We start from the raw sequence: 22,876 nt of genomic DNA, 5'->3' as shown, positions 1-22,876 counted from the left end.
GATAATAAATGGCTTTATATGATTCCTATCCTTAAAGTGTTACTAAACCCAGGACCCTGCATTCATTATATCTGGTCTCCCACAGTACACAGAACATGGAAATGAAATTATTTTAGTAAATATAAACTGCTAAATACCTTTTCTCATCAGCAGTATATAGCAGTCTTGTGACTTCTATTAGTGTCTGGTTACAGCTTGTAGGAGGAGTTTTCATTCTCCTCTGACTGTCCTATAAGGCTGCAGGACCCCTGACCCTCTGTCTGGACAGTGCTGATTGGCCCTGTGCTTATCACATGCTCCCAAAAAACAGTCCTTTTTCACAATGTGGAGGATTAACCCCTTAGGTCCCACAGTGAGTATAACAAGCATGCTTTACTACATATACAGACTGATTTTACTGTTGTGGGTTTAGTAACACTTTAAATAAAAGACAGTTTTTTGGCATGATCGCTCAAATTTTTAATATTAATGCCTAAATATAACAATTTCTACCAGGGTATGCAAACTTTTCAGCACAACTGTATGTGCTCCAACTTAGAAGACTCTCAAAATTATAGAGTTAGGACTGCAGTATACTGCGGTGTCGTGACATGGCTGCTGCAGCTTACGCATGTATTTGCAAATGTGTGAAAATTAAACCCCTTGTTTTAACATAAACTGTTAGATAGGACAATTTGGTTTGTTGCAGGCTGGCTGGTAAGTGAGCTGAGAATTTTTCTTTGTTTTTCTACATGTGTCGCCATTCTATGTGCTTCTTGCTGCAAAGGCTAGTTATAGGTTGGGGTGAATGCGATTTGTTTGTAAGGTAAGGAGTTCATCCCTTCTCCATCGAGAAACTGTAGGGTGAAGGGGTAATGGTTTCCCCCTTTCCTATTTTTTCCTGACTCTCTTCAGCCCCCCTCCCTGCAGTTTGGGTTCTAAGCAGCCCTATGATCCTGCAACTAAGGATCAGGTAGTGTCTCCCACAATCCTTCAGCTTCTCCAGGCTTCAGGGATAGTCTCTTCTTTCTTTCATTTCCTAGGCAGTGCTTGAGTTGCTGTACCTTCGGCCCCAGTACTGCCGCCTCGGAAAAAGTAGCTCCCTCCACAACTTGACTGAGTTTCCTACTTCATTTGCCATTGGATGCCATCTGGGTGTTGTGATGACTTTGTTCTAGGAAGTAGTGGAAGCTCTTCCTATGACCAGAACAGTTACCCTGCACTAGATGGTGCCTAAAGTCTTGGTTTCTCTCAGATGGCCCTTCTGAAGTTCATTGCCTTGGAGACTGACTCTTCTCAATTGGTTGTGGTTGCAGCGAGCAGAGAGGCTTGTCCACCTAGGTGCACCTTGGATCCTTTGCAGCTTAGTGGAGATTTTTACTGGACGGCCTTGTGCTTCTTTGCATTCTCTGCGAGTGAAAGGCTCATGTTTGCATTATCATTTACTCTCTGCTAGGGACATTGTAGGTTTGGAGGATCTCATTGGTCCTCTTCATTAGGAGATTTGTCCTCCCTCCTTGGCTGATCAGCAGTCTCCTGTGAAAGGTCCTTTGGATTGCTTCCCCTATCATGCCCTTATTCAGGTAAACGCTCATGGCATTTTTATTAAGATTCCTGTCCTTCGCTCCATGGATGTTGATGGTTCAATGGACCTTGGAGTATTAGGAACTTCCATGGCTGGTCAGGATTAGGCAGACTTTGTAGCATTCTTCTTCAGGCCCAAGTGTCACCAAGGGGATATTTTAACCACTTAACGTCTAGCCATGTAGACCTACGTCGGCTGACTTTAAGGGGTTATACCGGGATGATGCCTCTAGCTAGAGGCATCATCCCGGTACTGTGGTTTGAAGCCGACGGTCGGCTTTCCGTCGGTAATGACCGATGCGGCTCGGGAGCCGCTCGATCGTTACCCGGGGGGGCAGTAGGGGATGCCCCCCCCCTCCCGCCGCCTTCCGTGGCTTCGCTCGGGGCTCCCGTCCCACCGGGAGCCCCGAGCACCCAGCCGGCACATCTGCCGGCTGGATGGAGTCCCGATGAATGCCGGAAACGGCATGTACCTTCGGCCCCAGTACTGCCGCCTCGGAAAAAGTAGCTCCCTCCACAACTTGACTGAGTTTCCTACTTCATTTGCCATTGGATGCCATCTGGGTGTTGTGATGACTTTGTTCTAGGAAGTAGTGGAAGCTCTTCCTATGACCAGAACAGTTACCCTGCACTAGATGGTGCCTAAAGTCTTGGTTTCTCTCAGATGGCCCTTCTGAAGTTCATTGCCTTGGAGACTGACTCTTCTCAATTGGTTGTGGTTGCAGCGAGCAGAGAGGCTTGTCCACCTAGGTGCACCTTGGATCCTTTGCAGCTTAGTGGAGATTTTTACTGGACGGCCTTGTGCTTCTTTGCATTCTCTGCGAGTGAAAGGCTCATGTTTGCATTATCATTTACTCTCTGCTAGGGACATTGTAGGTTTGGAGGATCTCATTGGTCCTCTTCATTAGGAGATTTGTCCTCCCTCCTTGGCTGATCAGCAGTCTCCTGTGAAAGGTCCTTTGGATTGCTTCCCCTATCATGCCCTTATTCAGGTAAACGCTCATGGCATTTTTATTAAGATTCCTGTCCTTCGCTCCATGGATGTTGATGGTTCAATGGACCTTGGAGTATTAGGAACTTCCATGGCTGGTCAGGATTAGGCAGACTTTGTAGCATTCTTCTTCAGGCCCAAGTGTCACCAAGGGGATATTTTAACCACTTAACGTCTAGCCATGTAGACCTACGTCGGCTGACTTTAAGGGGTTATACCGGGATGATGCCTCTAGCTAGAGGCATCATCCCGGTACCGTGGTTTGAAGCCGACGGTCGGCTTTCCGTCGGTAATGACCGATGCGGCTCGGGAGCCGCTCGATCGTTACCCGGGGGGGCAGTAGGGGATGCCCCCCCCCTCCCGCCGCCTTCCGTGGCTTCGCTCGGGGCTCCCGTCCCACCGGGAGCCCCGAGCACCCAGCCGGCACATCTGCCGGCTGGATGGAGTCCCGATGAATGCCGGAAACGGCATCGATCGGGTCTCCGATGACGTAACCCGGAGGTCACTTCTGGGTTACTGTGCTGCAAAAGGCCGTTTTCGGCGTTTTGCATACAGGGAAGTGTAGTGAAGGGGTCTAGGGTCTTTTAGACCCCCGATCCCTCCATAAAGTGTACCTGTCACTGCATATTGGTGTCACAAGGGATGTTTACATTGCTTTTGACAGCAATAAAAGTGATCAGATATATATATATTTTTTTAAAAAACTAATAAAGTTAAAAAAAAGAAAAAATAAATAGGAAAAAAAAAAAAAAATTTAGCCGCCCCCGTCACCGTTAGCTCGCGCACAAAAAAAACGTATACGCAAGTCGAGCCGCGAATGAAATCGCTGTTCAAACCACACATGTGAGGTATCGCCAGGATCGCCAGAGCGTGGGCAATAATTTAAAAAAAAGAGCTACACTCTAACTCTAAACTGGTAACCGTTAAATAAATTTTAAGCGTCGCAGATTGAGATCTCTATTGACCGTAGTTTGCTGCCATCCCACGGGGGGGGGGGGGGGGGGCGCAATTTTAAACCGTAACATGTTGGGTATCTATTTACTCGGCGTGACATCATCTTTCACAATATACAAAAAAAATGGGCTAACTTTACTGTTTAGTATTTTTTAACCACTTAAGCCCCGGAGGATTTGGCTGCTAAAGGACCAGGGTTTTTTTTTGCAATTTTTTACTGCGTGACTTTAATGGACAATTGCGCGGTCGTGCGACGCTGTACCTAAACGAATTTGACGTCCTTTTCTTCCCACAAACAGAGCTTTCTTTTGGTGGTATTTGATCACCTGTGCGATTTTTTGATCACGCGCTATAAACAAAAAAAGAGCGTAAATTTTGCAAAAATAACAATATTTTTCACATTTTTTTATATGAAATTCCCCAAAAAAAAATGTAAAAATCAAAATTCTTTAACATTTTTCGGCCAATTTGTTTTATGCTACCTATGTTTGGTAAAAAAAATCGCAAAAAGCGTATTTTGATTGGTTTGCGCAAAAGTTATCGCGTTTACTAACAAAGGGAAAGATTTTTGTAATTTTTGGTGTTTTTTTTTAACGCGTAATGGCGGCGATCTGCGACATTGCGGCGGACAGATCGGACCCTTGACTGACATTTTTGACACTTTTGGGGGTACCAGTGACATTACTGCAGTAATCAGTGCTATACATATGCACTGTTACTGCAAAAATGACACTGGCAGGGAAGGGGTTAACTTTATTGGACAGGGAGGGGTTAAGTGTGTCCTAGGGGCGTGATTCTAACTGTGCAGGGACATTCCTATTGGTGTAAAAGCAAAGATCAACCGTTCTACATAGTAGAACGGACAGATCTTCACTTTTACACAGGGAGAACTGACAGGCAGCTTGTTTACACAAGCTGCTCTGTCTTTCTCCCTTCACAGGAGCGATCGCAGTGTGACTGGCGGACATCGAGTCCGCCGGTCACACGCACTGACTTGTCTGTGAACGAGCCGCGGCGGGCGCGCGCCTTGGCGGGCGCGCGCCCGCCCGCAATAGGCTCGCAAGTCAGTGACAGGCGAGTGACGTACCGATACGTCACTCTGCCTGGCCGGGGCTGACCGCCGCAGTATATAGTCGTGCGGCGGTCGGCAACCGGTTAAATGCAGTGAAATGTGATTTTTCAAATTTTTTCCAAAAAAATGGCGTTTTAAAGACCGCTGCGCAAATACCGCGTGACAAAAAATTTTGCAATGGCCGATATTTTATTCTCCAGAGTCTTTGCTAAAAAAATATATATAATGTTTGGGGGTTTTAAGTAGTTTTCTAGCAAAAAATACTGATTTAAACTTGTAAACAAAAAGTGTCAAAAATAGGCTTAGTGGTAAAGTGGTTAATTCTCTTCATCAGTGCCTTTTGATGGTCCCATCCTATCAGTCCACCCTTATGGCAGTATCTTCCTTGCATCTTTGTCATCTGTCACATTACCTTTATGGGATTAAACTCTTGGGTTCTCTAGTAGGATAAGTGGTCCCTTCACGCCCTTGTACATTCTCTGGTGTACCTTGCCTTGCAAGATTGGCTGTCTGACTAGGCAACCTCCTTTAGTCATGGAGTTTTTTCCCCTTGGGTTTGGGAATGGTAGGCCTCCTGTCTACCCATGAAGACCAGCTGGCCTTTTTTTTGCCTAGTTCTTCATACTAGGTTCCTCTTGGGATCTGCTTTCCTTGAGGGAATGTTTTTGTTTGGTTACCCTTACCCACCTTATGTTGTTGGCCCTTCCTCCTTGTTTAGGAAGTTGTTGTTGTTTCACCTGCATTTGGTGAGTTCTGGTTAATGTGCTTTTTGCTGACTTTTTTTTTCCAGGTGAAGTCATTCCCACCTGGTGGTGACTTTCCCATCTTGGTGTGGAACATCGGACCGATCCTCTGTGTTTTTTCATGTTAGCAAGTTTCCCTATCTATAAGGTGGTCTAACCTCATCCATTCACCAAATAAACATACCTGCCTCATTTTTTTAGTGCACTGCAATCCAATTTATATTCTTTATAACATGCATTGCAGTTTGCCGAGAGCGACCCTAAAGTGTCAATCAAAGAAAACTGAAATCAGGATGTTTTCCATTGCAGGTCTCTCAGCTCCCATGTGCCTGGGTCATCTGGAGATGGTTCAAATGCTACAGCCAGCAACACTGAAGGGAAGTCTGAAAACTACTTTAAAAAATTGGAGGCCAATGTGGAGGCTCTACAGATTCGAGCACAATCTCTGATTGATAAAATAAATGAAAAGCGCAACAAGGACCAAACATTGATGGAAGACTTTAAGAAAAATTTCACCTTGAAGGTAATGGCCTTTAATGCTGAAACTTAGGATGTGACTCAAGTTTAAGGGGGTAGTGCATTGGGTTCTATAAAGTTCACAAGCAGTTATAACAAAAATAGCGAGCATTCGCCGTTGAAAGCAGATATTCTTTGACCCCTGGCTGCATACTAGCACCAAACCGACCTTCTTCATCTTCACTGCAAATGATATAACTGTTCCAGACCTAATGCCTAATGGGAATCAGAGAATTGCAGCTTTCATCAGAGATTTCTCCTGCGCAGAATTTTTCTTAATGACAGATTCAGTTTATGTAATGGAATAATTGCTGAGGGTTCACAACATTTGTGAAATAGCCCTACTGTTGAAATGCAGGCAGGACAAGCTGCTTGTATGAACCTTTATTTATATTCCGTCATCCTTTCCTGTGTGTCAGGCTTTCTTTCCCAACCCAACACCTAACCTCCTTTTTTAATTCTTTAGTTATCATTTTCAAATTGTACAAAGGAAGAACAATTCACAGTTGCTCTCCACAACATAAAGGAAAACATATCACTTGGTCTATAGGACATATGCATATACAGTGCATCTGGAAAGTATTCACAGCACTTCACTTTTTCCACATTTTGTTACGTTACAGCCTTATTCCAAAATGAATTAAATTCTTTATTTTCTTCAAAATTCTACAAACAATACAGCATAATGACAATGTGAAAGAAATTTGTTTGACGTCTTTGCAAATTTATTAAAAATAAAAAACAAAAATAAATCCCATGTACATAAGTATCACAGCCTTTGCTCAATACTTTGTTGAAGCACCTTTGGCATCAATTACTGCCTCAAGTCTTTTTGAGTATGATGCTACAAGCTTGGCACACTTATTTTTGGGCAGATTCTCCCATTTTTTTTTGCAGGTCCTCTCAAGCTCCATCAGGCTGGATGGGGAGCGTTGGTGCACAGCCATTTTCAGATCTCTCCAGAGATGTTCAGTTGGGTTCAATTCTTGGCTCTGGCTGGGCCATTTAAGGACATTCAGAAAGTTGTTCCATAGCCACTCCTTTGTTATCTTGGCTGTGTGCTAAGGGTCATTGTCCTGTTGTAAGATGAATCTTCGCCCTAGTCTCAGGTCCAGAGCACTCTGGAGCAGGTTTTCATCAAGGATGTCGCTGCATTCATCTTTCCCTCGATCCTGACTAGTCTCCCATATCCTCCTGATGAAAAACATCCCCACAGCATGATGCTGCCACCACCTTGCTTCACTGTAGGGATAGTATTGGCAAAGTGATTGAAGGTACATCTGACCTGGAAAAGTGTGGCAGCTGGTTCCTTACTAGGACACAAGCTCTGTCGACCCTTTTAGCTGTACAGCTTAGGGGTCATTTTTGTCCGGTAAGTGAATACCCAAAGGGGGGGGATCGGCACCTTTTCACTGCACTGGAATGATTGCATGATTGTGCACCTTTTTCTTGGCACTCCAGCACTTTCGTGGGACCCATTTGGAATTGCTCATAGACATCATTTTTATTGAAAGTTCTATTGGACTGACTGTATTTGGACTGGCATTTTCATTCTATTTATTGATTTTATACCACCATTTATTGTATGTTCTCTACACTTAAGCCTTTTTTGCACATTATTTGCACTTACCATTGCACGGTGCACTTAAGAGCTCTACATTGTAGATAACATTTATTCTTATTTATTTTCAATTGTTCACGTTCAATACCGATTTGCGCTGTGTCCCTATATATTTTTTGCACTCGAGAATTTTGGTTATCACCATAATTTATGAACAGCTGCATTTTGGTTTAACACAATTTCACACATTTTGAGGGTGGTATATACATTGATGGCACTATGCACTTTAGTTATTCATCATTTATTTTTCTGAATGTCTATATTTAATACACCCTTTTTTGCGCTGTATTTTTGCACTGCACTAAAGTGATAAGTGGTGCCTGGTTTCCTCCAGACATGTCGCTTGCCATTCAGGGCAAAGAGTTCAATCTTTCTTTCATCAGACCAGAGAATGTAGTTTCTCATGGTCTGAGAGTCCTTCAAGTGCCTTTTGGCAAACTCCAGGCTGACTGTCATGTGCCTTTTACCGAGGAGTGGCTTCTGTCCGGCCACTATACCATACAGGCCTGTTTGGTGGAGTGCTGCAGAGATGGTTGCTCTTTTGGAAGGTTCTCCTCTCTCCATAGAGAAACACTGGAGCTCTGTCAGAGTGACCATTGGGTTCTTGGCCACCTCCTTGACTAAGGTCCTTCTCCCCCGATCGCTCAGTTTGGCCGGGCGGCCCACTCTAGGAAGAGTCCTGGTGGTTTCAAACTTCTTCCATTTACAGCTGATGGAGGCTACTGTGCTCATTGGGACATTTAGTGCTGCAGAAGTTTTTCTGTACCTTCCCCAGACCTGTGCCTCGATACATCCCTGTCTCTGAGGTCTACAGACAATTCCTTGGACTTCATAGCTTGGTTTATACTCTGAGATGCGCTGTTAACTGTTGGACCTTATATAGACAGGTGTGTGCCTTTCCAAATCATATCCAATCAACTGAACTTACCACAGGTGGACTCCAATCAAGTTGTAGAAACAACTCAAGGATGATCAGTGGAAACAGGATGCACCTGAGCTCAGTTTTGAGTGTCATGACAAGACTGTGAAAACTTATATTCAAAAGTGGTGCCACGCTCCCAAGTGCTAATGTGCTAGTATCCCTAAAAAAAAAAAAAAAACGTCCCGCCCCCAGGGGAATTTCTCTCTTTTTCTAAAAAAAAAAAAACGGTTTTTCAGAAGCATATCATATTAAACCATATATACCATTAACAAAACAAGACGGAGTGCATCAAACTGTAAAAAGCATTTAGTCCTTACAGTGCTGGTATAACACAATCAGACAGTATTACCACAGTATGCTCACAATGCACGCCTCACGTGACGACAGATTGGCCCCTCCCATATGAGTTATGCCACAGGGTCACGTGGTTTCCTCAGGGGGAAACAGGATGCACCTGAGCTCAATTTGGAATGTCATGGCAAAGGCTATGAATACTTATGAACTGTACATGTGATTTTTTTTTGCTTTTTATTTTTAATAAATTTGCAAAGATTTTAAACAAACTTCATTTACGTTTTCATTATGGGGCATTGTCTGTAGAATTTTGAAGAAAATAAAGAATTTAATCAATTTTGGATAAAGGCTGTAACATAACAAAATGTGGAAAAAGTGAAGCGCTGTGAATACTTTCCGTATGCACTGTAGGGCAGTAAATAACCACAAGTCAAGGAAGTTTGTCAACACTTGAAAACTTTAAAGTGGAGTTCCACCCATTTTAATAAGTTGAGATGTACGTAATCCCCTTGCGAAAGTATTCGGCACCCTTGAACTTTGCGACCTTTTGCCACATTTCGGGCTTCAAACATAAAGATATAAAACTGTAATTTTTGGTGAAGAATCAACAACAAGTGGGACACAATCATGAAGTGGAACGAAATTTATTGGATATTTCCAACTTTGTTAACAAATAAAAAACTGAAAAATTGGGCGTGCAAAATTATTCAGCCCCTTTACTTTCAGTGCAGCAAACTCTCTCTAGAAGTTCAGTGAGGATCTCTGAATGATCCAATGTTGACCTAAATGACTAATGATGTCAGATTCCACCTGTGTGTAATCAAGTCTCCGTATAAATGCACCTGCACTGTGATAGTCTCAGAGGTCAGTTTAAAGCGCAGAGAGCATCATGAAGAACAAGGAACACACCAGGCAGGTCCGAGGCAGGTCCGAGATACTGTTGTGGAGAAGTTTAAAGCCGGATTTGGATACAAAAAGATTTCCCAAACTTTAAACATCCCAAGGAGCACTGTGCATGCGATAATATTGAAATGGAAGGAGTATCAGACCACTGCAAATCTACGAAGACCTGGCCATCCCTCTAAACTTTCAGCTCATACAAGGAGAAGACTGATCAGAGATGCAGCCAAGAGGCCCATGATCACTCTGGATGAACTGCAGAGATCTACAGCTGAGGTGGGAGACTCTGTCCATAGGACAACAATCAGTTGTATACTGCACAAATCTGGCCTTTATGGAAGAGTGGCAAGAAGAAAGCCATTTTTTAAAGATATCCATAAAAAGTGTTGTTTAAAGTTTGCCACAAGCCACCTGGGAGACACACCAAACATGTGGAAGAAGGTGCTCTGGTTAGATGAAACCAAAATCAAACTTTTTGGCAACGATGCAAAACGTTATGTTTGGCGTAAAAGCAACACAGCTCATCACCCTGAACACACCATCCCCACTGTCAAACATGGTGGTGGCAGCATCATGGTTTGGGCCTGCTTTTCTTCAGCAGGGACAGGGAAGATGGTTAAAATTGATGGGAAGATGGATGGAGCCAAATACAGGACCATTCTGGAAGAAAACCTGATGGAGTCTGCAAAAGACCTGAGACTGGGACGGAGATTTGTCTTCCAACAAGACAATGATCCAAAACATAAAGCAAAATCTACAATGGAATGGTTCACAAATAAACATATCCAGGTGTTAGAATGGCCAAGTCAAAGTCCAGACCTGAATCCAATCGAGAATCTGTGGAAAGAAATGAAAACTGCTGTTCACAAACGCTCTCCATCCAACCTCACTGAGCTCGAGCTGTTTTGCAAGGAGGAATGGGCAAAAATTTCAGTCTCTCGATGTGCAAAACTGATAGAGACATACCCCAAGCGACTTACAGCTGTAATCGCAGCAAAAGGTGGCGCTACAAAGTGTTAACTTAAGGGGGCTGAATAATTTTGCACACCCAATTTTTCAGTTTTTTATTTGTTAAAAAAGTTTGAAATATCCAATAAATTTCATTCCACTTCATGATTGTGTCCCACTTGTTTTTGATTCTTCACAAAAAATTAAAGTTTTAAATCTTTATGTTTGAAGCCTGAAATGTGGCAAAAGGTCATAAAGTTCAAGGGGGCCGAATACTTTCGCAAGGCACTGTAAATATGCTTTTGCCAATGTAAACTATTTTTTTTTTTGTAAGGAAATACCGTTTTTCTTCTTTATTCATCTGCACTTCCGGGTCCTGCTGCCTTTCGGCGATTAGGTCACTCGGCGATTCGCAAGGGCTCCTGGGATAGCAGCGTCATGTATCCCAGCAGCCCTTGCAATTCGCCTAGTGACGAAATCTCGTGTTATTTCCAGACCAGCACCAGCTGTTCTCAGGGATGTATTGCATTCAGTCCGTGTTCCGACCCGCCTCCGCTCGCCTCCTCTCAGTGAGCTCTACGGGATGTAATGCTTTCAGTCCGCGCTCACTGAGAGGAGGCGGGGCGGGGGGCGGACTGAATGCAATAAATCCCTGAGAACAGCTGGTGCCAGTCTGGAAATAATGCAAGATTTCGTCATTAGGCGATTCGCAAGGGGTGCTGGGATATACGACGCCCCTATCCCAGGAACCCTTGCGAATCGCCAAGTGACGTAATCACCTATAGGCAGCAGGACCCGGAAGTGCGGATGAATAAAGAAGAAAAACGGTATTTCCTTACAAAAAAAAATAGTTTGCATTGGTAAAAGCATATTTAAAGGGGATTACGTACATTTCAACTTGTTAAAATGGGTGAAACTCCACCTTAAGGATTTGTAAAAGCCTGACCTAAATTTATTCCCAAACCTCCATTCTCTGCTGTAGAGCATGTCCCAGCATTCTCTTTTCATTTTACCTTTTAAGAAACAGCTTTCTTTATGTCATCACCAGGCTTCTTGCGGGAGAAGGGAAAGTTAGTCCTCATTCACATGTGTGGGCTTAAGCATATACCTCTGTGAGGGGTCTGTTTTGCCTGCATGGGGTGCACAAGCGTTCTTTGCATATTCATTCGCTATTGTCACACATCTGGGTGGGCTCAGGGCGCAGTGCTCTGCCACTGGCTCTAATCACATGCTTCAAAAAAAAACAAAAACTTTGGAATCCATGTGTCCGGCGCCCTGCATGTAGATTATGGGGCCGGACACATGGATAGGGGGAGTGGCACCCCTGCGCCCCCAATGGACGGGTCGCCCCTGTAGAAGATATTGAGGAAGTACAGTGCCTTGCGAAAGTATTCAGCACCCTTAAACTTTGCGACCTTTTGCCACATTTCGGGCTTCAAACATAAAGATATAAAACTGTAATTTTTGGTGAAGAATCAACAACAAGTGGGACACAATCATGAAGTGGAACGAAATTTATTGGATATTTCCAACTTTGTTAACAAATAAAAAACTGAAAAATTGGGCGTGCAAAATTATTCAGCCCCTTTACTTTCAGTGCAGCAAACTCTCTCTAGAAGTTCAGTGAGGATCTCTGAATGATCCAATGTTGACCTTAATGACTAATGATGATAAATAGAATCCACCTGTGTGTAATCAAGTCTCCGTATAAATGCACCTGCACTGTGATAGTCTCAGAGGTCCGTTTAAAGCGCAGAGAGCATCATGAAGAACAAGAAACACACCAGGCAGGTCCGAGATACTGTTGTGGAGAAGTTTAAAGCCGGCAAGAAGAAAGCCATTTCTTAAAGATATCCATAAAAAGTGTTGTTTAAAGTTTGCCACAAGCCACCTGGGAGACAAACGTTATGTTTGGCGTAAAAGCAACACAGCTCATCACCTTGAACACATCATCCCCACTGTCAAACATGGTGGTGGCAGCATCATGGTTTGGGCCTGCTTTTCTTCAGCAGGGACAGGGAAGATGGTTAAAATTGATGGGAAGATGGATGGAGCCAAATACAGGACCATTCTGGAAGAAAACCTGATGGAGTGCTGCGAAAGACCTGAGACTGGGACGGAGATTTGTCTTCCAACAAGACAATGAAAAATAAAGCAAAATCTACAATAGAATGGTTCACAAATAAACATATCCAGGTGTTAGAATGGCCAAGTCAAAGTCCAGACCTGAATCCAATCGAGAATCTGTGGAAAGAACTGAAAACTGCTGTTCACAAACGCTCTCCATCCATGCTCACTGAGATCGAGCTGTTTTGCAAGGAGGAATGGGCAAAAATTTCAGTCTCTCGATGTGCAAAACTGATAGAGACATACCCCAAGCGACTTACAGCTGTAATCGCAGCAAAAGGTGGCGCTACAAAGTATTAACTTAAGGAGGCTGAATAATTTTGCACGCATACTTTCGCAAGGCACTGTAGTTTTAAATGACCTGGAAGAGGGGCAGGCTGGAGATTCCTCTTCAGAGGTGCCAGGCTCTGAGGAGCCATTTTCCGCCTCTCTCTCTCTCAGAGGTTGCTGATTCAGTCTCTTACTGAAATGGCCAGGCTGGTTTTAAATTGCCTCCATTAGAAGTGTCAGAAGCCTCCTTCTCTTTATTGAGCTCCTTGCGCCGTCAGCAGAGTTCCCAGTCTTTCCCTTTACACCCTCTACTTGAACAGCTGGTGTATGGAGCTTTGGATCACCCTGATAGGGTGTTTATGCCTCCAAAAAGGTTTTCCTTGCTATATCCTATGGAGGAAACGTTCAAAAGAAAGTGGTGTATGCCTTTTGGTAGACGCTGCTATTTCTTCTGTGAATAAAAGTTTAACCTGTCCGGTTGACAATGCCCAGGTATTTAAGGATACAGCGGATAAAAAGTTGGAGTCCTTACTAAAAGCCTCATTTGCCATTGCTGGGTCGGCGGTTCAGCCGGCAGTAGCAGCAATAGGAATTTGCCAGTCCTTAAAAGATCGTTTTAGGAGGTTGGCTAGGAACCTGCCTACTCAAGGGGGAATTAGCGGAGCTTCCTCACACTTTGTGTTTTGCAATAGATGCGCTCAAGAAATCTATTCAACAGGTGTCTCGCTTTGCACTTCTCTCAGTACACATGCGCAGAGTCTTGTGGCTGTAGAATTGGTCGGCGGAATTGCCGTGTAAGAAGTTACTAAAAGAATTCCTATTCCATGGGGAAAGTCTATTTGGTGAGGATCTGGATAAATATATCCAAAAGATTTCAGATGGAAAGAATGTGCTGTTGCCTGTTAAAAGAAGGAATAAGCATGCATCTTTAAGGTCCCTAGTGTTCCTGTGCCTCCTAATACGTCGTCTTCCAAACAGTTTCGACTGCCTCAGCCATCAGGGTTTAGGAGACCTCAGGGTCAGGGTCAGAAAAAAACACCCTTTGCTCTCCATCCAGAGACCTGCCAAGACAGGCTCCAAGTATGCTTAATGAAGGGGCGCCCCCACTCACACGGGTGAGGGGGAAGACTTCTACAATTCTCAGAGGCTTGGGAAAAGGTAGTACAGGATAGGTGGGTTTTGTCCATGGTGGCTCATGGCTACAAGACAGAGTTCCCTCCCTCTCAGTTTCTAGGCTCAAATGTTACCATAAGTCCAGTGAAAATCAAATCCCTTTTCCAGGCCCTAGAACGCTTGTGGGTACAGGGCGTGATTGTGGAGGTTCCGACCAGCGAAAGGTTCACGAGTTTTTACTCAAATCTATTTACGATGCCAAAACCAAATGGTGAGGTGAGACCCATTTTGTATCTCAAAGCTCTGAACCAGTTCTTGATCATTCGGTCATTCCGCATGGAGTCAATTCGTTCAGTGGTAGCTTCTCTGACAGAAGGAGAGTTTATGGCATCCGTAGATATCAAGAGTGCATACCTGCATGTGCCAATTTTCGGGCTCCATCAAAAGTTTTTGCGTTTCGCAGTGGGGCAGTGTAATTTTCAGTTTGTGGCCTTGCCATTCGGCCAAGCCACGGCTCCCCGGGTGTTTACAAAGGTATTAGCCCCGGTGTTGCCATTCTTAAGCTCTCAAAGGATCTCAATAGTGGGATATCTAGACGATCTATTACTCAAGAATCAATCAGGCCCAAGGCTAACACGGAATGTGACCCTGACAGTCCAGTTCTTGGAAGACCTGGGTTGGATTCTAAACATAGAAAAATCAGCATTGTTGCCAGTTCAGGTTCTTGAATATCTGGGCCTGATTCTGGACACAGCTCAGGCAAGAGTTTTTTGCCTCCAGCAAAAGTCCTGGCCATAAGAGGTCTGGAGCGGTTCATAAGAGGGAGGAAATATCCCTCTATACGGCTGTGCATGAGATTGCTGGGCAAGATGGTCTCTTCGTTCGAGGCAATCACGTATGCGCAGTTTCATTCCAGGCTGTTCCAGAACAGCATTCTGTCCACTCGAAACAAGAAGCTTCAAGCGTTGGATTATCCAATGGTTCTGTCCACAAAGGTGAGGCAGGATCTCATGTGGTGGTTGATATCAAACAATTTAGGGAAAGGAAAGTCTTTTCTGCCAATAATCTGAAAGGTAGTGACCACCGACGGCAGCCTATTGGGCTGGGGGGCTATTCTGGAGGAAGCAACTGTCCAAGGAAAGTGGTCTCGGATAAAAAAGCTCTTACCCATCAACATCTTGGAGATCCAGGCAGCTCAGTTGGCATTTGTATTGTGGACGGCCAGGCTGCAGAATTGTCTTGTCAGGATTCAGGTCAGACAATCCCACTGTAGTGGCTTATATCAACCACCAATGGGGAACCAGGAGCCAGGCAGCACGTAAAGAGGTGAACTACATTCTAGCATGGGTAGAGAAACACGTACCATTTCTGTCGGCAGTATTTATCCCAGGGTGGACAACTGGCAGACGGACTTTCTAAGTCGCCAGCAGTTGTTTCCAGGGGAATGGTCCCTACATCCCGAGGTATTTCAAATGATTTGCCAATGTTGGGGTACCCCAAACGTAGATCTATTGGCATCCAGGTTTAACAACAAGCTGGACAATTAAAGAAAAGGGGGAAGAAAGATTGGACTTTATTGGCACCAGTATTAAAAATATATAACAAGCTGGACAAGTTTATATCCAGAACCAGGGATCCAATCGCTATCGGAACAGATGTGTTAGTGATCCCTTGGCATCAGTTCTCCCTGATCTATGCCTTTCTTCCGGTTCAACTTCTGCCACGGCTGCTGTGCAGGATACAGGTGGAGGGGAGACCAGTGATCCTGGCAGCTCCAGCGTGGCCCAGGAGACCTTGGTACGCAGAGATTGTAAGATTGGCAGTAGGGGAGCCATGGTCACTTCCATGTCGTCCAGACCTACTTTCCTAAGGTCCCATATGCCATCCTGCTTTACGGTACTTGACAATCTGGCTATTGAGACCAGAATCTTGAAGGATCGAGGGATTTCAGGACTGGCTCTAGCTACATTGATAAACGCTAGGAAGCCTGTCTCTAGAAAAATCTACTATAGAGTCTGGAAATCTTTCATCACTTGGTGTGAGTCCAAAAGATGGCATCCTCGCAAGTATGTTATTGGAAGAATTCTTGCCTTTCTGGCAATAGGAACTATCAAGGGGCAGATCTCAGCCTTATCTATTTTCTTTCAAAGACCCATTGGTGTGAGCATTTCTGTAAGGTGTGATTTGCATGGTTCCACCATTCAAGCCGCCCTTATGCCCCTGGGACCTAAATCTTGTGCTCTCTGTGTTACAGAAGCAACCGTTTGAGCCTATCAGGCATGTTCCTTTGGTTCTCTTGGTAAGGAAATTGGCTTTTTTGGTCACCGTAACATCGGCTAGAAGGGTGTCAGAATTAGCAGCCCTTTCTTGCAAGGAGCCATTTTTGATCCTGCACCAGGACAGAGTAGTCTTGCGTCCCCTTCCAGCCTTTTTTGCCCAAAGTGGTTTCCAGTTTTTATCTAAACCAGGATATCACTCTGCCTTTCACTTTCCCGAATCCTCGGACCACAGAATAAAAATTGTTACATTCTCTCGACGTAGTACGGGCAGTCAAGGTCTATTTGAAAATGTCAGCACTAATTCGGAGCACTGATGCATTTTTGTCTTGCCAGAAGGGCCTAAAAGAGGCCAGGCAGTGACAAGTTTGACTATTTCTAAATGGATTCGCCAGGTCATTGTTCAGGCGTATGGTTTAAAGGGCAAGGTCCCACCCTTTAGGTTAAAGGCACACTCTACCAGGAGGGTAAGTGCTTCATGGGCAGTTCATCCTCAAGTGTCTATGGCACAGATTTGCAAGGCTGCTACTTGGTCTTCAGTATATACATTCACTAGGTTCTACCAGATGAATGTTAGCTCAGAGAGGGGGCTCAATTTGAATGTAGCTTGCTACAAGCAGCAGTATAGATTCTTTTTTTGTCTGCGGGCGGTCTTGAGATTACTGTATTCCCTCCTCTCCAGGGCATTGCTTTAGGACATCCAGATAGTCATTATTATTGCCTGCTCTGTGTCCCTTGATGTACGATAAAGAAAATTAGATTTTTCCTACAACTTACCTGTAAAATCCTATTCTTGGAGTACATCACCGGACACAGATGTCATTCCCCTCTTTTCTGGAATCTTCATTGCTTGCTACAAAAACTGAGGTACTTTCTGTGTGGGAGGGGTTATATAGGGGGAACTTCCTGTCTATTGGTTTGCCAGTGTCCATTCACCTTTAGGTGGCGTGTAACCCAGATAGTCATTATTATGGCCTGCTCTTTGTCCCGTGATGTACTCCAAGAAAAGGATTTTACAAGTAAGTTGTAGGAAAAATCCAATTTTAATTTTTTTTGGGTGAAATACCAGGGGTCTCAACCGGCCCTGGATGTCTTACTTTTAAGTCTCTATCTCTTCAGCCTCAGCTGCACTAAATAAATCAACAGGGAGTGCTCTGCACAGAGGCTCCTGTTCATTTACAAACCTAAGCATAGTAAACACAGTTATGATTTAACATAGGAAGCGATCAGTACCGATCACTCACTGTGTTCATTCAGCAAAAGGAAGGGTCTAAACAATATATGACATATTCACCATCCCTGTTTCCCCCACCCTTTGCTCTCCATCCTGACATCGATCTCCCGCAGCAGTCTGCGGGAGGGAGAGGAGGGAAGCTGGCTTTCAGCTTCTACAGGAGGGAACTACAGAGGATTGATTCTAATAAATGTACTCCCCCACTGCAGTGATCCATCTTGTACAGGGTCCCATTCCTCCTGCTTGTCAAGCTGCCTGGGCCCCCCTGTTGAACTGATGGGGCCTAGGCCCCATACAGGAGGGACAGCTGTACTCTCCTTTCAGCCTGTGTAATGTGCATTGGCACAGCTACTTTTAGTCCTCATTTGGAGACAGACAAGGTGAGAATGCAGGAGAATAACTGGGAGACAGGGGCAAAGTAGTGCCACACTATAAAAATAAGTGCCTGAACATAGACCTTCATGTTGGGATCGCCAAGTATTATTTTAAAGTGGTTATAAAGCCTTAACATGTTTTACCTTGATGCATTCCTTGCATTAGGGTAAAAATGTTTAGGTATCAATATCCCCCCTCAACCCCCCCCTCCAGCGTTTACTTACCTTAGCCTTCATTCGAATCAACGCTGAGCCCTTCTTCAGCTCTTCTCTATCCTCACTTCCCGGTCTTTCAGGCTTTGCTGAGGCAGCAGGATCTGTTGGTTCCCCATGCTGTCAATCAAAGCCAGCAATGATGGAGCAGGGGGAGGGCCAAGTCCCGCTGTCTGTGTTAATAGACGCAGACAGCGAGCCTGCATGAGTGCTCCCATAGAGCACTGCTTTCTATAGGGGCACTCGGTGGAAGGGAAGAGCCAGGAGCGCCGACACAGAGCGGGGAATTATAAACCTGTTTGTTAATTTAAAAAAAAAAAAGAAGCATTAGCATTTTTCACTTCTTTATTGTAAGCTGCAAATTTAAAAAAAATTAAAAGTATAGTTTGAAATGACTTTAAACGCATATAGGGTTTTTATTTTGGTGACTGGGTTCACAAGCACTTTAACTACCAAGGAACACGTGCAGAGATGTTAGAGAAATCTCCGCGGTGTCTCTGAACTGCTCACATTTTTCTTTATTATTTATTCTATCCTCATCTGTTGGGCTGGAGATGAAAGTCATCTAGTGATCCAAACAAAAAAGGCACACATCTGTCAATGTCTGCCATGCTTCGGTAGAGAGCTGCCCACGTATGGCACGCATACATAGGACAGTTATTGGCTGATTGGATCTAAAACACGCTAATCTGGCATGATAACTGGCCAGTGTGTGGAAGAACAGACAAATGTGCCACACAAAAGAACCTGGAGATAATAACGACGATACGCTTTCTGCTTCCAGCACGTACGCTCTTTTTTATAATGTCATGAAAACAATCTTCGCTTTTCATTGCGTTCAGTGATAATGCATCATAAAACCATTTCTTCACAAGCCTATGTGTCTTTTTTGAGCACTTAAATTAATTTAAAGATTATTTTTTTTCCTCTCTGGCATGTTAACGTAATCCGCTTTCAGCACATTATTCTAACTGCTTTTAATCCCCCATGAGTGACCAGGTAGCCGGAGCAATTAGTTAAGAAGCTGTACAGAACATCCTCTGCTTTTGATTTACAGCCTGTAGAAAATAGATGTTTTACCGCCAGCTGTTAGGAAGAGAAACAAACAGCTATTAGCAGTCCAGCAACACCATTTGCATCTGAATATCGCATTTCCTGGCACCTAAGCTGGCTGCACTGTCATTTGGCAAAGCCGGTTTTGTGAAAAGCCACCGCATGCTACTGGCATAAGGGAAATTTATGTGGTCAGGCAATTTCAAAAGCCGATTTTACTATTGGTAATAAAGAATAAAAAAAAGGAAAAGGACCTTTACCCGTGCCGCATCCTGATAAAAAATATATGTGCAAAACGTTTGCAAGACACAGTCCTGCTTGGGGTGGATTTTAATGGCGCTAACATGAGACAGATCTGTAATATTTAAAAAAATATCATCGGTTATTGTACATCATTAAAACATAGTAGGCACCCAAGACGACTACACTTAGAAGAAAATACAAATTATTGTGATAACAATATCCTCATAAGGTTTTTTTGTGTTAACACTTATATATGTTCAATCCATCAAATGAGGTATGTATATCCTTGTTGCTGCTCGACGCGTTTCGCAATATGCTTCCTCAGGACCAACAGCAGGTGTGTCACATTCTGGTAATCTTAAATATATATTATCATCAGTTTCACATCAGTAACAGAATAACAATATATAATTATAATATATATATATAATATTTCTATAGAATTTATTAAAGTCATCACGTTCATGCATTGTAGTAAGAGGCATACTTATGTCACATATGTCTGGGGGCGGACACAGGGCATTAGCAGCTCATTGGCATCTGTTTGTTATGTTGTTAAATTTTCACTCACGTTCCCTTTAACAATATATAAGTAATTGACAATTTTTATTTCCAACCGATATTAGCACATATGTTTTATTTTTATAGAGGTGTTTTACCTGGTTTTGTAGGGGATGAGGATCCAATGTGTGTTGATGGAATGTGATTACAATGGGCATAGGATTAGTTTCATTTTAGTTGGTAAGAGTATATACCTATAGAGAAGGGAGTTATTTTATTCAGAATTAGATTCATATAGTCCAAATGTCCCTATTGTTTTGTAGATCTAAATAAACTTTATACACACCTTAATGCTTTGCTCGCCCGGAAATATTGCCTTGCATATCAACCTAGACATGTAGAAAGCGGCCCAACACAGACTTATTTGAAGTCCTATAGTCCAGAGCAGCACCTGTATATTCCTAGGGGGTAGATATAATTGTAGGCCATAAGCTTCAGAATCTCTCTTATAGTATTAAAGTCCTACTAAGTGAATAGAAAAGAACCTCCTTACCCCTAGATGTCCACCCACCCAGCCAGCATGTGCCTCCTCTGCCTTCACGGGCAGAATGCACACTGCACTATGCTTAAATCTGATATATACATATATATATCGTTAAAGGGAACGTGAGTGAAAATTTTACTACATAACAAACAGATGCCAATGAGATGCTAATCCCCTGTGTCCGCCCCCAGACATGTGTGACATAAGTATGCCTCTTACTACAATGCATGTACATGATGACTTCTATAGAAATATTTCTGAAGAAAATTATATATTGTTATTCTGTTACTGATGTGAAACTGATGCTAATATCTATTTAAGATTACCTGCGGTTGGTCCTGAGGAAGCATGTTGCGAAATGCGTCGAACCAGCAACAAGGATATACATACCTCAGTCGATGGATTGAACGTATATTGGTGTTAACTCAAAAAAACTCATAAGGATATTGTTATCACATTAACCGGTTGCCGACCGCCTCACGACTATATACTGCGGCGGTCAGCCCCGGCCAGGCAGAGTGACGTATGGGTACGTCACTCGCCTGTCACTGACTTGAGAGCCAATTGCGGGCGGGCGCGCGCCCGCCGAGGCGCGCGCCCGCCCGCCGAGGCGCGCGCCCGCCGCGGCTCGTTCACTGACAAGTCAGTGCGTGTGACCGGCGGACCCGATGTCCGCCGGTCACACTACGATCGCTCCGGTGAAGGGAGAAAGGCGGAGCGGCTTATGTAAACAAGCCACCCGTCATTCTTCCTGGTGTAAAAATGAAGATCAGACGGTTCTACTATGTAGGACCGTTGATCTTTGTTTTTACACCAATAGCCATGTCCCTATACAGTTAGAATCACGCCCCTAGGACACACTTAACCCCTCCCTCTCCAATACAGTTAACCCCTTCCCTGCCAGTGTCATTTTTGCAGTAACAGTGCATATGTATAGCACTGATTACTGCAGTAATGTCACTGGTACCCCCAAAAGTGTCAAAAATGTCAGTCAAGGGTCTGATCTGTCCGCCGCAATGTCGCAGTACCGGAAAAAAAAAAATCGCAGATCGCCGCCATTATGCGTTAAAAAAAAAAACACCAAAAATGACAAAAATCTTTCCCTTTGTTAGTAAACGCGATAACTTTTGCGCAAACCAATCAAAATACCCTTTTTGCAATTTTTTTTACCAAACATGTAGCATAAAACAAATTGGCCGAAAATGTTAAAAAATTTTGATTTTTACATTTTTTTTGGGGAATTTCATATAAAAAAATGTGAAAAATATTGTTATTTTTGCAAAATTTACGTTCTTTTTTTGTTTATAGCGCATGATCAAAAAATCGCATAGGTGATCAAATACCACCAAAAGAAAGCTCTGTTTGTGGGAAAAAAAGGACGTCAAATTCGTTTAGGTACAGCGTCGCACGACCGCGCAATTGTCCGTTAAAGTCACGCAGTAAAAAAATCGCAAAAAACCCCCTGGTCTTTTAGCAGCCAAATCCTCCGGGGCTTAAGTGGTTAATTTGTGTTTTCTTTTAAGCGTAGTCGTCTTGGCCGCCTACTATGTTTTAATGATGTACAATAAAAGATGATTTTTTTTTAAAAATATCACAAATCTGTCTCATTTCAGTACCATTAAAATCAACCACACGCAGGACTGTGTCTTGCAAAGGTTTTGCACATATATTACTATTGGTATTATTAATTTAGGAAGTTTTGAAGCGTACGCCAGAGCAGATTACACCTACTTTATATTTATTTATTTTTTAAGTCGTTTTCTTATCCTGTGAGCCGTCTCCTTTTCCATGGCAGGTAAAGGAGCAGTGTCAGCGTCTGGAAGACAGAATGTACCAGCTGTATGAGCAGAATACCATGCATCTACAGGCCAAGGTGCAGGAGCTCACCGATGTCATAGAGAGGATCAATCATCTACAGGAAGAGCTCAGTCATGTCTGCCATACCTTGTCTACTGTCTACAAAGACCTGGGCTTACAACCAGAAATGTGAAAAGGCAGCAATCCTAAAACCTGCACGATTTCTACAGCTTTTGTTGTTGGTTTTAAATAGAACCAGGCAGGAAGGGATATGGAGGCTTTCATTGGGAACCTTCAGGTCACATTGAATAGGCATGCAGCAATTAATGTCAGAACTGATCTACATTCCAGCAATGGCAGCCTGCATTCTTCCTTCCTGACTGGTTTCTTTTCTTTTTTCTCTTTCTTTTTAAAGTGTTTACATTGTAGGTTTTGTGTGGCAAGAAAGTTGCTGATCATTTTCATTCAATGTTGACAGGGGCTGTGTCGGATCAGCGTCCCACCACAGTATTACTCACGCTCTTCCAGGTTGAAGTATTGCACTGCCAAGAATCACCTGTGTATGGGAAATCACCTGTATTCAAGTAAGCACAGCAGCTACTTGACA

General features: G+C 43.6%; 1 protein-coding gene across 1 annotated transcript in view; it reads left to right on the top strand.

Moving 5' to 3' along the window:
• The window catches only part of SYCE2 (synaptonemal complex central element protein 2), a gene marked incomplete at its 5' end in the record, with an annotated part of 28,230 nt that extends 5,678 nt beyond the window's left edge, over positions 1 to 22,552 (top strand). The window contains 2 exons of the mRNA XM_082257278.1: positions 5,633 to 5,846; positions 22,268 to 22,552. Of these exons, the coding sequence (XP_082113404.1) occupies positions 5,633 to 5,846; positions 22,268 to 22,462 (409 nt within the window). The 3' untranslated portion in view covers positions 22,463 to 22,552. The remainder of the gene's footprint in view (positions 1 to 5,632; positions 5,847 to 22,267) is intronic.
• Positions 22,553 to 22,876: the final 324 nt, after the last annotated feature.

This window comes from Pelophylax lessonae (assembly GCF_965119305.1).
Source record: "Pelophylax lessonae genome assembly, chromosome: 4".
Taxonomy (NCBI): Eukaryota; Metazoa; Chordata; class Amphibia; order Anura; family Ranidae; genus Pelophylax; species Pelophylax lessonae.
Note: the sequence above shows the minus strand (reverse complement) of the source record. Positions and strands in the feature narration are given on the sequence as shown.